This window comes from Macrobrachium rosenbergii, chromosome 55 (assembly GCF_040412425.1).
Source record: "Macrobrachium rosenbergii isolate ZJJX-2024 chromosome 55, ASM4041242v1, whole genome shotgun sequence".
Classification (NCBI taxonomy): Eukaryota; Metazoa; Arthropoda; class Malacostraca; order Decapoda; family Palaemonidae; genus Macrobrachium; species Macrobrachium rosenbergii.
Window position 1 is genome coordinate 2,735,226 of NC_089795.1, and position 15,000 is coordinate 2,750,225.

The 15,000-nt window shown below is 39.9% G+C and overlaps 1 protein-coding gene across 1 annotated transcript in view; it reads left to right on the forward strand.

The window, feature by feature from the left end:
• Positions 1 to 105, forward strand: part of LOC136835534 (uncharacterized) — a 1,441-nt gene extending 1,336 nt beyond the window's left edge. Inside the window, exon 3 of the mRNA XM_067099169.1 lies at positions 1 to 105. This exon is cut by the window's left edge and continues 429 nt beyond it. Coding sequence (XP_066955270.1) covers positions 1 to 105 — 105 coding nt within the window.
• Positions 106 to 15,000: the final 14,895 nt, after the last annotated feature.

A 15,000-nucleotide genomic window follows, 5' to 3' on the forward strand; every position in this document is an offset into this window, starting at 1 on the left:
TCCAGGGCCCAAGTGCCAGCCAGTGCCACGATTGACGAGCAAACTCGGTGGGAGGTGAAATGGATAGGGGGCCACACCAAAACTGTTCTCACAGTCAAGCTCTAGGCCACTACACCTTGGGGCATGCTACCTCACTGCCTTGGTGTGGTGAGTGGAATTATGCCCAGAGTGGATTTCCTGTTGGGTTGAGACCTCCTCTGGGGAAGCCCTTCCCCAAAACCACTTCAAAGTCATGCTACCTCCCCCACCGAGGCCCAGACTGTGGGATCACCAAATCAAGGCAGAGCCACTTAGACTGGCATGCCACTAAAAGAAGAAGAACCACCTTCCACCTGCCAAAGTGGTCAGCGGAAGGGGAGCACCCAAAACAATTCTGGGTCTAGTCCTCTGTCTCCACTAAAGGAAACTGCAGAGAAGCAGTACCGCTGTAGAGTGTGCAAGGTGACAGGCCACTCCACTAATTGGAGGGCTGTCCAAAAAAGCAACGCCCAGCAGACGCCCAAATCCAGACTCTCCAAGAGGTTCTGATCTCCAGCTGGGACAGGAATCTCTGTCTCAGCCCAACTCGAGCCATCTGCGAGGTATTGCACCTCCAGACCCCTGGTCAGGCATGCCTGACCATAAATCGCTGCCAGTGCCACTTGAGAGCTCTGAGCAGTACCACGCTCCATCCATCTTGGACATTGAGCCACCACAAGAAGAGATCCCTGTTCCAGATCCAGATCATGAGACGGGTCCTTCCCCGGGAGATCTAGGACCCGTCACTGCACTAATCTTAGCAACCTGTGAGCCTCCATCACCCGACACTTCTTCCTCACCAAATCCGTCCTCAGAGGATGAACCCCTGGTGGATCAAACTGCTACACCTTCTCTGGGAGACCAGGAACTGGTGGTCTCCCCGGACGCAGAGGTTGAGACCGTTCTTGCTCCGGTTGTCGCAGCAGCCGGAGTAGGGAGCCCTCCTGTAGCCTCTGAGGTTACCCCTAACTTCGAGCCTGCTAGTCCTTCTGGCCTTTCCCCAGAGTCGGTGCCCTCATCACCTTCTAGGACTGACGTAGATAGCCCTTGGAGGAACACGAAGAAGAAGGGGTGGAAGAGAGCCAAGTAATTGCAAGAGCCACAAGCTCATCCTGGCACTCGTGCCCGCTTGGCATAGTGCCCTTTCCATCTCAGAGTGACCCTCTGTCTTAGTAACAGCTTAGACCGGATTGAGTATGTAGTAATATTAACCTTGCCATTTAACCCTTGAAATGAGCAGCAGTAACTATTTAAGTATATCGTTATTGTGAAGCCAGTATTCATAACTATTGTGAATAGAGCCACTGAGCTCATGCCATGCATGGCATAATACCTCAGTTGAGGCAAGCATTTACCCTATAAGGAAAACCTCATTTAAAGAACTCAGATTATGTTTTTGTTTACTGTAATTGCAAATTCTAGTGTACGGCATTGTATATTTGTAAGAATATTGTAACTTAGCTAGTTCATTGTCCTTTATGTTGGTGCTACAGCAGTGTTCTAATAGGTTATGACATAGAAGATACCATTGAATATACCATTTGGCTAGGACTGAATATCATGATCATCAGAGGTAGCACAAATATCCGTAAACAACTTTAAGTAGTGTTAGGAGTCTGTAGAAGTAAGTGATTAAAGCTCATATCTGATTCTAGAGTCAGGTAGATCCTCACCAATAACTGGAAACCAACCCAACAAATGATGAAAGGAATTGCCCAAAAAGCACTGATATTGATCGGGAGCTGGCAGAAAACGATTTGATGTTTCCTGCTGAGTTGTACCTGTCAGTCTTGACAGTGGGTGGGGCCCTATAACTACACTAGCAATGGTAGTGCCACCAGAAAATTTGAATTTTTGGTCTGCCGTGGTAGGAAGCTGTTAGCTATGTAATTGATTATATAAAATGTATTTTTCTTAATGTAAAGGACTGATGGTTTGTACATCGTGTAGGAACAAATCACAGATTTTTAAAATAAATTGTGTTTTTTCTAACTATACAAACCTTATGTCCTTTACATTAGGATTTACTTGCAGAGAAGCTGGAAATGGTTGTTAAAACTCTTGAACAAAGTGGTTAAGCAGTAACTACAGCCCGGCTGGTGGGAGTCCTGCCTGCCCAGATGTAATCATTCCAATTTGCCTTTTGGCCCAGGTTTCTGATTGAGGGGTGGCCTGAGGCAGGCATAAATATAATGTAAAGGACCTGAGGTTTGTATAATTAGGAAAAATACAATTTACTTTAAAAAACTGTGATTTGTACCTACACAATATACAAATCATCAGTCCTTTACATTAGGAAGACTCACTTGTTGGAGGGAGGAATCTGAGTGAGTCTCTGAGCTGACTGGAGTTTGTCACACCTGGGCTACTCCCCCTGGTAGAAAGAGCGAGGAAGAGTAACATTCCTCTGACATATTGATCGGAGTATAGGAACTGCGAGATCAATTGTCAGACTTCTGGACCTTTTCGAATGAGTGAGGAATTGCAACTCACATGAAAATAGGCTGGGAAGAATCTAAAGAGTTGGAGGCAGTAAAGCAAAAACCAGAAAAGGGTTTGTATTATTGCAAGGGTCTCCTTCCTCCCCTTGCTAGATAAAGGAGTGGAACTGCTTCTATGATTCTAAGAAAGAAAAATAGAGTGGGTGCTCAATGTGTAAGCTTACCGCATCAGACGAAGGAAGAGAAGCAGGGGGATGAGGAAAAAGAAGGAGAAGAGGCCAGTCACACTCATAAGCCCTCTCACTTCCTGAGCCATACACCTTAGGCGAGATGCTACCTGCCAAGCTGGGTAAGAAAACACAACTTGTTGAGCAGCCACCACAGGCCTAAGGAAAGGGGGCTCAAAGGACTCATGGGCAAAAAACTGAAGGTAGAAAGCCATAAATGTGTCAGATGAGACCACTTTTCTGATTTCAGACCTACAGAAACTTCTGGAATGCTAGAGAGGGATCAAGTCACTGACTTAGCAAGCTCTCAGGTGGAGTGTACAGGTGTTGTCAATGTCAGCTGCAGAGTGCTCCCTCTAATCGTCTCACGAGGCTAAAAAAAAAGATGTGTCCTTGGACACTTCTTTCTTGGTGAGGTGCACTAGTGCAAAGTCATCAACATCCATTAGAGATATTGAGACTTCTTCAGAAAGTACCGTGGCACCCTAACAGGACAAAGCAGGAACTGATCTGGATCATCAACTGCAAAGTCCAAGGGGGAGGGAATCATGAAGAACTTGAACCTGGCAACAGGTGCCGACAGGTTCTGAGTTCGTAATGACATCTGAGACAGAGTCAAGCTAATGATCCTCAACCCTTGAATGCTCACAGCAAAGAAGGTCCATGAAGATTGTCTATCCTCTTCTCCAATGCCGGAGTGAGACCAGAGATGATTTAAGAGTCGAAGCTGTCTGACGACTCTTGCAAGGGCATGTCCAGAGCACGAGACAGAACCCTACATGAGAGTCACATGCCACCCAGGCGCCTGAGGTCCCTGGGAGAGCAAGACTGATCAAAACTTCTCATCAGTAACTAAATCTCGACTGAGGTGAAAAGGGCTACTTTCAGGTGAAAGACTAGACCAAATGTGGACCTAAATCTTCACAACTGAACCGGAGAGAAGAAACTCTCAGCAAAGAAGACGAGGAAGTCTGCAACTTGCTGAAGAGCAGATCTGACAAGAGAAAAAAGTCCCGTCAATGACACCAACCAGCGAAGACGGCTCCAATCCCTGTGTACTGCTGCAGAGGACCGATAGAGATATTCAGCTATCTCTGTTTCCACTCGGTGATAAGCCTATGCTTGCTAAGGAAGCTGGACAGTCTCTAGTCGTGAAGGTATAGGGATTGTACTGCCTGAGGAGCCGCTTCACCCATCACTGGCATAGAAGGTTGGGTCAGGGAGGAACTCTTATCAGTGCCTCGGAAGCAGAGCTAGCAGGTCAGGCAAAAGGCGAAGTCTTCCAGCATTTATCTAAATTTGGGGTGAACGACACTTTGCTGAGCACCTTGCGAATTAGACAAATACAAAGGGAAGATGAAGACGCCGAGGTTGTCCCACAGTGTCAGCATGCATCACTGTAATGGTATGTGGGTCTAGTAAGATGAAGCAGAAGACCTGCAGACTTTTGTTGAGCCGGGAGGTGAACAGAAAGATGATAGGGAGCCCTCTAGTCGAACAAACTCTCTGTGAAGAATTGAGTAAAGGGCGCTCTCTGTCCCCGTCACTTGATGCCAGAGGCTGAGCTTGCCTGCCAATACATCCCATTGCCTGGAATGTATCTGGATGACAGCTCTACAGAATGCACCACAATTCACTTGAGCACCTGTAAAGTCAACCAAAGCAACAGGAGGGAAACAAAGCCCTCTTGATTGTTGACATATGCCACATATGTGGTGTTGTTACCCAACGACACCACAGAGTATCTCAAAAACATGATTCTGAAACTCTCAGAGGGCCAGGACACTGCCTTGAGTTCCAGGGTGTCAATGAGAAGGAACTTATTGCCTCGGTCACACACCTTGAAGACAATGGTCTTACAGGTGTGTGCCTATTCTCCAGATTGTGCATCCAAGAACCGAAGAATATTGTTAGGAGAATAAGCAGGCATATTCAGAGGTTCCTGTTGATCAAGCACCAGCCTAAAGCCTCCCTCATCTTTCAAGAGAGGAAATAATTAAGAGCTGGAAGCAGATCTTCATTCTCCATGAACAGAATCGAAAGTGAAGCTGCAGCAATGACAGGACACCGAAGATGATGAGCTCTAGCAGAGCTGGCTGCTCTAGAAGTTGGGAACATTGGAGAGGTGATAGAACAGAAGTTTGATGAAAGAAACAGATACTTCTGAAGGACATCCACTACCAGGTCTCGGCTATGTTGCTGTCATATAGTCCAGTGGTTTGACACTTATTCCTTCATCATGGCACCAGCAAGAGGAGAATGCCATTCCAAGCTTTCCCCCTTCCCCTCCTCCCTCTGCCCAATTGAAACAGGATTGGAAGAGGCACATGTATGTGTACTTCCTAAGAAGAGAATGAGGAAGGCTGAGTGGTATGCGAGCACCCCTTGCAGCCTGAGACTTCTTAGGGGCTGAGGAAGGGCAGTTGGCCTGGCATGTTCCTTGACTACTGCAGTATCTACCTACTCTCTGCGAAAGAGGGAGGCAGAACTGAGTAAAAGTCTGTTCTTGTAGGGGGATAACTGAAACAAGTCTTCCCTTTCTCCCTTTTTTTTCAAAGCCAAGTCTCAACCTCGTTCAGTACTTTCCTTGCCGAGGTGGAGAATACCATTTTGGGTAACTTAGAAAGACCACTCAGAAAGAAAAAGGACGGAAAACTACGAAGAAGATACTGCAACAGTGCAGCATAAGCAGAAGGAGTGGAATCTTCTTCTGCTTCTTTATCCTCTTCGTCCTCAAACAATGAGTCTGGGGACAATGACAACTCATTGGAAGGTTTCACAGATGAGGAAGGCTTTTTCAAAAACCCCAAAATGTAATCCAGATGCTGTTGAATGAGAGCGAGAAAAGATCCAAACATGAAGAAGTAGAAGCCAGTTGCAGAAGAGAGGGTACTGTTGCCTAAGGAGTTAGCGCCAAACGCCTAGAAGTGTCAGGATAACTAGACGGTGCTACACCATGAAGACTTTGCAAGCGAGTGGGTGTTAACGGGTGCTTGGAAGCTGCTGGCTGCTTGGCAGCCGCTGGGCGCTCAAAAGACACTGCGCATGTGACAGCTACTGACTGCTTTGTCACCAAAGAACGCTCGGGTGCCAAAGGAAGCTTGGGCACTCAGGGGTTACTGGTAGTTCGATGCCGATAGGCGCTCAGGAGCTGCTGCACTAATTGGTGCCAATGGGTGCTTATGCTTATGAGTGTCGGAATACAGATCAGGAGAAAAAGGTTCTGTTGTAGCAACTGGCGCCACTAAACACTTACGTCCATTAACTTTCGGGGGAAGAAGATAAGCTCTCAGACACTGCTGTGCTAACTGGCACTTGTGTAAGCGAACGTCGGGTTGATTGGGGGAAAAACACTCCTGGCTATTCCAAAAACTGCAAGAAGGAGAGACTCCTTCACCTTGTTTGCACGGTACCTGAAGAGAGGGATGCACTCCATTGCAGACCTTTTCAGTGATCTTGAAATGTCACTGAAGCACCATTGGAGCTTTGTTCAGGGCTGGAATCCTATGAACTAGAAGAAAAGATGGTGAGCCCGTGGCAGTGCTTTCCAATGGCTGCCATGCACTGTCGACACCTGGGACTTTGCAACAGGTGTGACTTACGGGCCGACTACCCGTGGGCAGACCCCCACCGACTATCCTTGGGCCTACAATATGGCTTCTCCCAGGTTTAGGGGAGTATGCCAGAGACTTTTGCTTAGAAGAACTGGCGGGACATGCAGCCAGCTCCTCCACTAACATTTCACTCTTATCATTCACTTTATGTTCCATCAAGGGACGCACTGATGCCCCTAACTGGGCCACTGTGTTCACCAATAACTCGAATTTACGATCGAATTTAGACTCCAGACTGGCAATGGCATTGGGGTCGGGAACGAGAGAGCTGGGTAAAGGATCAGATGGTAACACTGAAGAGGAGGGGATGGTAGAAATAGCATATAAAGATATAATAGGAACTTCCAAAGGAGACATAGAAGATTCATTACTAGCTACAGGCTTGCACTTTTCTCTTTCTATCACTTTCAAGTTTTGAGATTTTTCATTGTTTTGGATCCCAACCCTCACATTCGATATACTTATATATTTTCTATTGAACAAATCTGACCCCTGCAAGACGTGCACAAAGTGTGAGAATCATACCTAGCAGAGGTTAATCTCGTATTACAGTCTTTGTTGCAATATCGAGTAGAAGTCGTACTAGCTTCTGACGCTGCCGCAAAACAAGTCAATAACTAAAGTACAAAGTCACAATCCATTAGTCAAAATCGTGAAATTCCAAGGTTTAACGTTAAAAACCTATCTATTTGCCGAAAGGCTACCAAAAGCAAAGACTACTTCACCAAATTGGATATAACCTTATCCCTCTTCTTCCCCAAAAGTGGGCGGGGCTAGACACCTACACCAAAACAAAAGAATCGCCACCACGAGTTTCAAATTCCAGTTGCCGATACTAGAAATGTTAGCTATGTAATTACTTGGGAAGTCACTTATATGAAAAGATCTTTAAAAAACCACCCAAAACAAAGAAACCGACTATTATTAGAGAAACATCGATCAAACCAAAGACAAAAGATATGAAGTACAAAAACAAAAACAAGCAAAGAACATACCTTTATCTCCTAAGATAATAGTATAACCTATGGATGCAGACATCCAAAACACCGAAGAAGTGGAAGAGAACCGTACCATAGATAACAATGATTATATCAAGGCCGAAGAGATTACTCCATCACCAATAATGGGTGCAACAAGAACAAATAAAGCGAGAAATGTACAAGATAACACATGTGGGTGTGTTATCATGTACATTACATTGCGCAATAATAAAAAAAAAAAAACTAAAAAATGGTTTAACAAACATTCAGAGAAATTTTATGAAAAGTAGAAAAAAATAAACCACTGATTTAAGCACCCATGAAAAGGTTGCATGTGCATTGAGTTCTTAATATATTATAAAGATAAACAAATGAATGTTGTGAGAAAGTTGTTAGAAAAAAAAATACAAGTTGATGATACAAAAATGACAGCAAAACTCGACCGATATAACATAATATTTTCAATAGCTATATTATACAATGGAACGTAAATGGTCTACAGACCAGATTACACCTAGGAGAAATACAATGATTACTGAATTAATATGAACCAGTGATATGTTTACAACATATCAACAAAACTGTACCAGCAGTAGGTGAATACTCCTTAGCCTCAACATCACAAGAGGAAGAAGGAAAATTAGGTACAGCCATATATCTGTACCATTCTGGAAATAGGGCATAACTACAAAATTAAAATTTTTCAGGAGATTGATTTGAAAGTTTGATCTATTTTGAGAAATCATCTGTGATACCTAGCTTGAATGAAACCATTGTACTGTTTACAATGTTTTGGCAGTTCTGCAAAGGCATTCATTATAAAAGAAAATCTGACTAATTCACCAAAATACATGACTTGTGCCCTTTTTCTAGAACGAAAATGATAGCTTTATCATACTTTTGTCTATCTTTTATAAATTCCAGTCAGAGTAATTTGTGTATTTATTTGTTGAATTGCATTTTCTTTATAGGTTTTAAATCAAATATTTTTTTCCTTTTGAATTTATTGAAAAAATCCTACATTTTGAAATTTTTTTAAAAATTTCTTGAAATAATTATTCCTTTTTGATAATTTTTGGAAAATTTAACGAAAAAATCACTTTGACAATTTTTAGAAAATTAAATTAAGAAAATCAAAGTTTATGACCATTTTTGGAAAATTTAGTAAAAAAAATTCGCACTTTGGCAATTTATAAGAAATTAAATATAAAAAAAATCACACTATGTCAATTGATGGAAAATTTTTGAAAAAAATCATACCGGGCCATTTTCTGGAATATAATAGAAAAAAAAATAACACTATGTCAGTTTTTGGAAAATTTTGAGAAAAAAATCAAACTTTTAGGCAATTTCTGAATAATAATATTATCAACAAAATTGACTAGTCTTCTTCAAAATCCTCTGCAAAATCTGGATGTACCTCATGATTTGAAACACTACTTTTACAAGGTAAGTTTTTGTAAAACTGATGAAATCTGGTGTCAATAAAAGGAAGCAATGACAGCAAATCCTTTTTCTTTTCTTCTGATATGGGTAGGGGCCCTGTATATTCTTTTTCTAGCATCTCATTTAAAATTGGAGGTTGCCCCTTCTAACAAAAAAGAGAGCTTTTTAAGGATTGACTTTTCTTTATAGTCTACAGAGTATAGCATTTGCTTTGGATGCTCTTTGTCATAAATGGATCTGACTACTTCATTCCATCGAAATGCTTCTTTGTCTGCATTAATAGAACGCTTGATTAGCGGTCCTTTAAGGAGTTTGGAGAAATCATAAAAATCATTTTGCGTCATTTCTACAACTTTAAAGGGATTTTTTCGGCCAACAGTTCTTACAAGTTGGCACCAATCATATGGTACATTTATACGAATGTCAGTTTTTTTCTTCATTTTTTCAATAAGAGCGTGGTCAGAATCACATTCCATGTGTGTGTGACCAGGAACAAGAAATTTATGTGTTATCTTAGAGATCCACGGGCACACTTCTAAAAGAGTGAAAAACATTGATGAGACATGACTGTTCTTATTTTGGCCTGAGCAGCTGTCAGAGTAAAGTATAATTTCTTTAGTATTTTCTGGAGGAAGGAGCTGGATGAAGTTGTATATGCAAGAAGCTATCTGGTTAGCTCCCCTGCCAGCTGTACACTCATCCCACATGTAGCAAGTTGCTTGATTGGTTGCTAGCTCATGGAATGTTAAATTAAATGTCCATAAGGGTCTTTTATAAAAAGCAACATTAACGCTAAGAGCTGGTGTTCGAAGGCATTGTTGTAAGTCGAATGTGAATACTCTGAGTTTATCATTATTAGCTTTAGAACTTTCTTTGTCCATTCTTTTTTCTTCGTAGGCTAACTCTACATTTTCGTGATGCTTTTTCTGACGAGCTAAAACTTCATTTTTGCCCTCTTGATCATCTTCATTAAACTGAGATAATTTAAGCTTTAGAACATCACATGTAGAGCATGTATCTACTTGAGGCTGCTTAAATTTTAGGCCAGTTGTGTAAAAGACTCTCTTGTATGTTGACAAAGATCTATGATGTGAATCGTGATTGGCTTCTCTGTACAGGTCGTACATTTTTTCAAGTGTTAAATCACTTCCTAAATACCTCTGTTGAGTTTTGTTTCTAGCGTAATGTGACTCATAGCTTGGGAAATTGTAGATGTGTTCTTTTATTTTCTCTATTTCTTCTTCAGTAACAGCACAAGGATTCTTTTGCTTACCTCTTCTATCTTCAATTATCTGGCCTGCGGTTGATTGAATTTTCTTTGTTCGTACCACTCGAATAAGCTTTGGTGTTATGTCAAATATTCGCAGAAAGCATTTTTGGCACACTTTTGTTCTCAAGCCATGATTTTCAACAAAATATTCAGGAGAAACTGTCCTATTTTTTTCCTTGGAAGGACTCACTTGTTTTTTCCGGGTGGTTTTTTTGTCTCTTATTTCAATTAAGTTGCTCAAATACTGGATATGCTTAGTATGACAATCCATTGACCAGTAGGTGTCAAACAGGGATTTTTGCAATTGCTCTGAAATGAGCTGCTTGCATTTATTTCTGCAGTTTTCAATTCTGAAAAATCTTCTCTCTCTGACTTTTTTATTAGAGGTATTTGTATAAGAATCACCTGCGATTCGTGCAGATTTTATTGCTTTTCTTTGAAGTAGCTTTGACCCTTTAGTTGCACTTGAAGCTTGTGGCATTTCATCATCTGTGGGTGGATCGTCATCAACTTTATCTCTGGGTAATCTATAATCAGGATCTAAATCTGAGTCATCAATAATCTCATCTGCAGATTCGAGTAATCGATCATCTTCTGAATTATCTATGTCTTCAACAGCGCTGCAGGAGGGTTTACTTTTCCGAAGTAGCCTCATGGAAGCTTCTCGACCATCCTCTGACCTCTCTGGGTCTTCCCCAGACTGCAGGAGAGTCTACTTTCCCGAAGTAGCCTCTGGATGCTTCTACCATTATTCTTCCTCTGTTCATTTTATACCAAGCCTAAGAATAAGAAAAAATATTGGAAATTTTGTAAAACTTCAAAAAAAATGTTAATGAAAAACTCTTGATTTTTTACTGACACCCACTGTATACGGGCTCGAACCCAGGATGACAGAATTACAAGACAGGTACCGTAATCACTGTCACCGCTTTTCTTGCTAGTTTTAATAAAAATTTGCAAATTTCGTTTGTGCAGAATTTCATTATAATTTGGTAGGTACCTATTTATACAGTATATAGTACAATCAATTCACAACTAAATGAAAAGCAGAAAGAATTTCAGAGCTGCACTAACATGATATAGGTACCTTGATATTATTATTATACGAAGAATCATTAAAACAGCTAATTTTTTATGCTCACCCCAGTCGAAATTATATTTTTTCCTTGCATTTTGTTAATTTGATGAACAAAAAAATGTTTCTTCTGCAACTTTTTTTTCTGCAAATGCTTATTTTTGGAGATATTAAGCACTTAAAATTATTATATACCATATGGTTATTAACTACGCAGGTAGGCTAGGTACTTTGCAACCAATGAGCTCTATGTTTGCAACAAGCAAACACTGCATACTCATTCAATGTTATTAATCACTCAGTTACATAGCTAACACACCATAGCCTAGGCGAAGAGGTTTTAATTATAAGTAATTAAGTTCCATATTCACAACTCTGAGAGGGGTCCAGGGGGGTGAAGGCCCTTTGGCCGAGAAATAGGGGCTATGCCCCCTTGGACAAAACTATAATATCCCCTAGAAAAGGTTAGGTAAGAGGTTGTAATCACTGCAAACCACGAATGTGCATAGGCCTAGTTAGTAATACCATTAAAATATATTTACACATACCAAATATAAAAGATAAAAATTGCAGAGCCTTTAAATTCATAACAATGAATGGGATTTTTTATAAGCTGGGTGTCATCTTAATAAGTAATATGATAATATTAATTATATATACTTTACTATAAGAATAGTTGAAAATTAAGAAAAAAATTAATACAATTCATAAAATTCAACTACCTATAAGGAATAATAACAATTCTCTATAATTATTAGCCGTACCTTATCAGTATGATACAAATTGTAGTCAAACGACCCTTCCTCGGTGCACTCTCAACACACAATGAATCTTCTGTTTCATTGAAACGAATGCTGCAGCAAGAGCGGTTCAAGTGAATACAAGAATCGACAAGTACATGCAAGACTAACACGCGGCAAAGCGAATGACTTATGCCCTTAAAAAATTTGTGATGCCACAAGAATTGTATCTTCGTTCAGGAAATAGGGCATAAGTCGAATTTTGCCCTTTTTCCGTGACGATCGCAAGGCTATCCTTACTTGTGGCTTTTAACAATGCTTTATAACTTTGTTAGGAGTTGGTGGCGTTGTGCCCTTTTTCTAGACTGATTTAGGATCATTTGGGGCATTTCATTTTTGTACTTAACTCCATTTTGCCAAAAATTGACTTATGCCCTATTTCCAGAATGGTACAGTGTCGTAAAGTCTCCACTTATGAGAAATGAAGCTGCCCTTAATCTCAATCGGACACGGAGCGGATTAGTGAATGATGTAGTCGGTGGGGGTATGAGGCTGAACTCCAGCAAAACGAAAACACTGTCGATTGGCAAATTTGTACAGATTTGCTACCCATCCTCCCCTCCAAGTCGATGGGACTCTGCTGAATGAGTCTGAAGCTTTAACTATTGTAGGTGTACCTATTGACTCACATCTTACTTTTGAGACACATCTAATGAAAGTATCAGCAAATGCCGCAAGTAAGTTAGGTATTGTACGAAAGGCCTCATATATTTATATCAGTGATAAAATTAATGGAACTTGTTTTAGGTCATATCCTTCCTTTACTTGAATATTGTTCTCCGGTATGGATGTCTGCTTCTGCCAGAGATTCTTTTCTTTCAGATAGAGTGGTTCGTGGCGGAAGGTTTCTGTTTCCTAATGTTAGCAGTTATGACTTGGACCACCGACTGATGGTCTCTTGTTTACCAATTTTTCATAAGTTATATTCTAACAGATATCTTTCACATTCTCAATTGATCCCTGATCCCATTTTCCTAAGGAGGTAAATGTGCCTCGCTGTAGAGATCCTTTATTCCTCAACACCATTGGACTGTAGGACAGTCTCCCTGAGGATGGCCTGCAATTGCAGCTTCAAAAGTCAAAGTGAAGATGCAATGCATTGCTACCATAATACTATCCTCCTTGCATTTTAATACATTTTTATCTATTTATTAATTTATTGATTTAATTTTTTTTAATGACCGAGATCTCTTCTTTATGTATTTCCCTTTACCTCCTCTTACTTCTTCCTAATGAACACCATATCCTTTGGAAGCTTGAATTTCAAGTCAGTGGGCCCTGTGGGCTTGTTCTATATGAATAGGGTTTATCTTCTGAATAATAATAATAATAATAATAATAATAATAATAATAATAATAATAATAATAATAATAATAATATTTATGTATCATGCAGAGAAAGCCATATAAAAAGACTGTGCAAAATAATGGCGATTTTATGGCTGGAATTCTTTCATGTTTGGATTTTGCTTGTTTGGGCAGTTACGGATGGAGAAACAATGAGGATTTGTACACTGAGATATACTATCTCCCTTCTCCTCACAGTATTAAAGACGTGATCATCAGGGAAAGAAGACTGAACAGAAGTTAGGCTACAGGAGTAAACATTTTTAGATTTATGAAGAAGGAATTTGCCATGAGCCACGAAAATATCTTTCTTTTTTATATATCTCTCATCATAGACTTGTCTTCCGCTTCAGGCTGAGGTACGTGAACTAAAAACATTAGAATTTATGATAATTACCGGAAAATATACCAGTAAACTTTCAACTTGCTTATTAATGTAAAAACAGATACCCCGTTGTGTAACCACAGCCGCGACCTAGAACTATTAACTTGCGTGTACCTCTGGAGTCTGGAGTAACCAAAAATCACCCAACTACTGATCTGACCGACGATGTTGAAACGACAAGAGACATAGTGAAACTATCATTGCTATAGGCTTATATATATATATATATATATATATATATATATATATATATATATATATATATATATATATATATATATATATATATATATATATATATATGAATTTTTTTACTTACGCTTGGCTTTTTAACATTCTCAGGTGGCTTTGTTTTTCATCCTATTACCAAGCTAATACAGGAAATCAGGAGCCCTCCTTCTCTGGCTTGGATATAAGAGCAAGTGATAAGTCATCAGCAATAACCACACCCAGTTCGCTGTGAAACCACTTATACACAAACACATCTTCAACCTCGAAAATGAGGTAAAGCGAAAAGCATGAAAAAAAAAAAACATATTTGTGCAAAAGACAGAAAAATCAACAGCCTTAAATAAAATTAATATTATGCCGCTAATCGGCAGACTGATAACAGTCTTGCAGTGTCACCTTCTGATGCAGACATTGTGATTAGCTAAACATATTTCTCATAAACTTCCTTCATCGAGTACCTTTTCACTTCTCTCATTCGCTCCACTCCATCACTACTTAACTATGAACACAATCATGTAAACTTTACTGGTATTATTATTTCTATCATGATTATTACAATTTCAAATGCATAATATTTACTTTATTACGGTTATATCTTGGAAACAACCTTCTCCCAAGGGTCGTCGTAGTCCGCTGTTCATTTTTATATCTGAACCAAAGGACCAAATTCGAAACCTGGCCGAGGCAAATATGCTTGTCAGTCATGATCCCCCTTGGGTATGAATTATTTCTATGATGCTTGTGTGTAACCAGTTCTCTCACAAAGTAATTTTTTCACGTTCCATGTGAACTGAAACTTTATTTCTTCAACATTACTCACAGGCATTAAAGTCTGTCTCTCTGTCTGTCTATCTGTCTGTCTGTCTCTTTCTGTTCCTATGCATGCGTTCCACATCCATATCTAATATTGTACAAAGAAAGTTTATTAAGTTCATCCTAAAAAGTGATACTGATAGCGACTCACTAAAAAATTTCTGATACAATGTTTCTTTACTGAATTAATAATTATTTAGGAGTAAGCTTTGCATAAAAAAGACAGGGTTCACCGAATTTTTGTCAAGAACAAATTATATTCCCAGATTCACCTTAGTATAAAGCAGTTACCGTTTCATGGAATTATGAGGATGCGACGTCAAACAGGCTTAGAAAAATCTTTCATTACATTC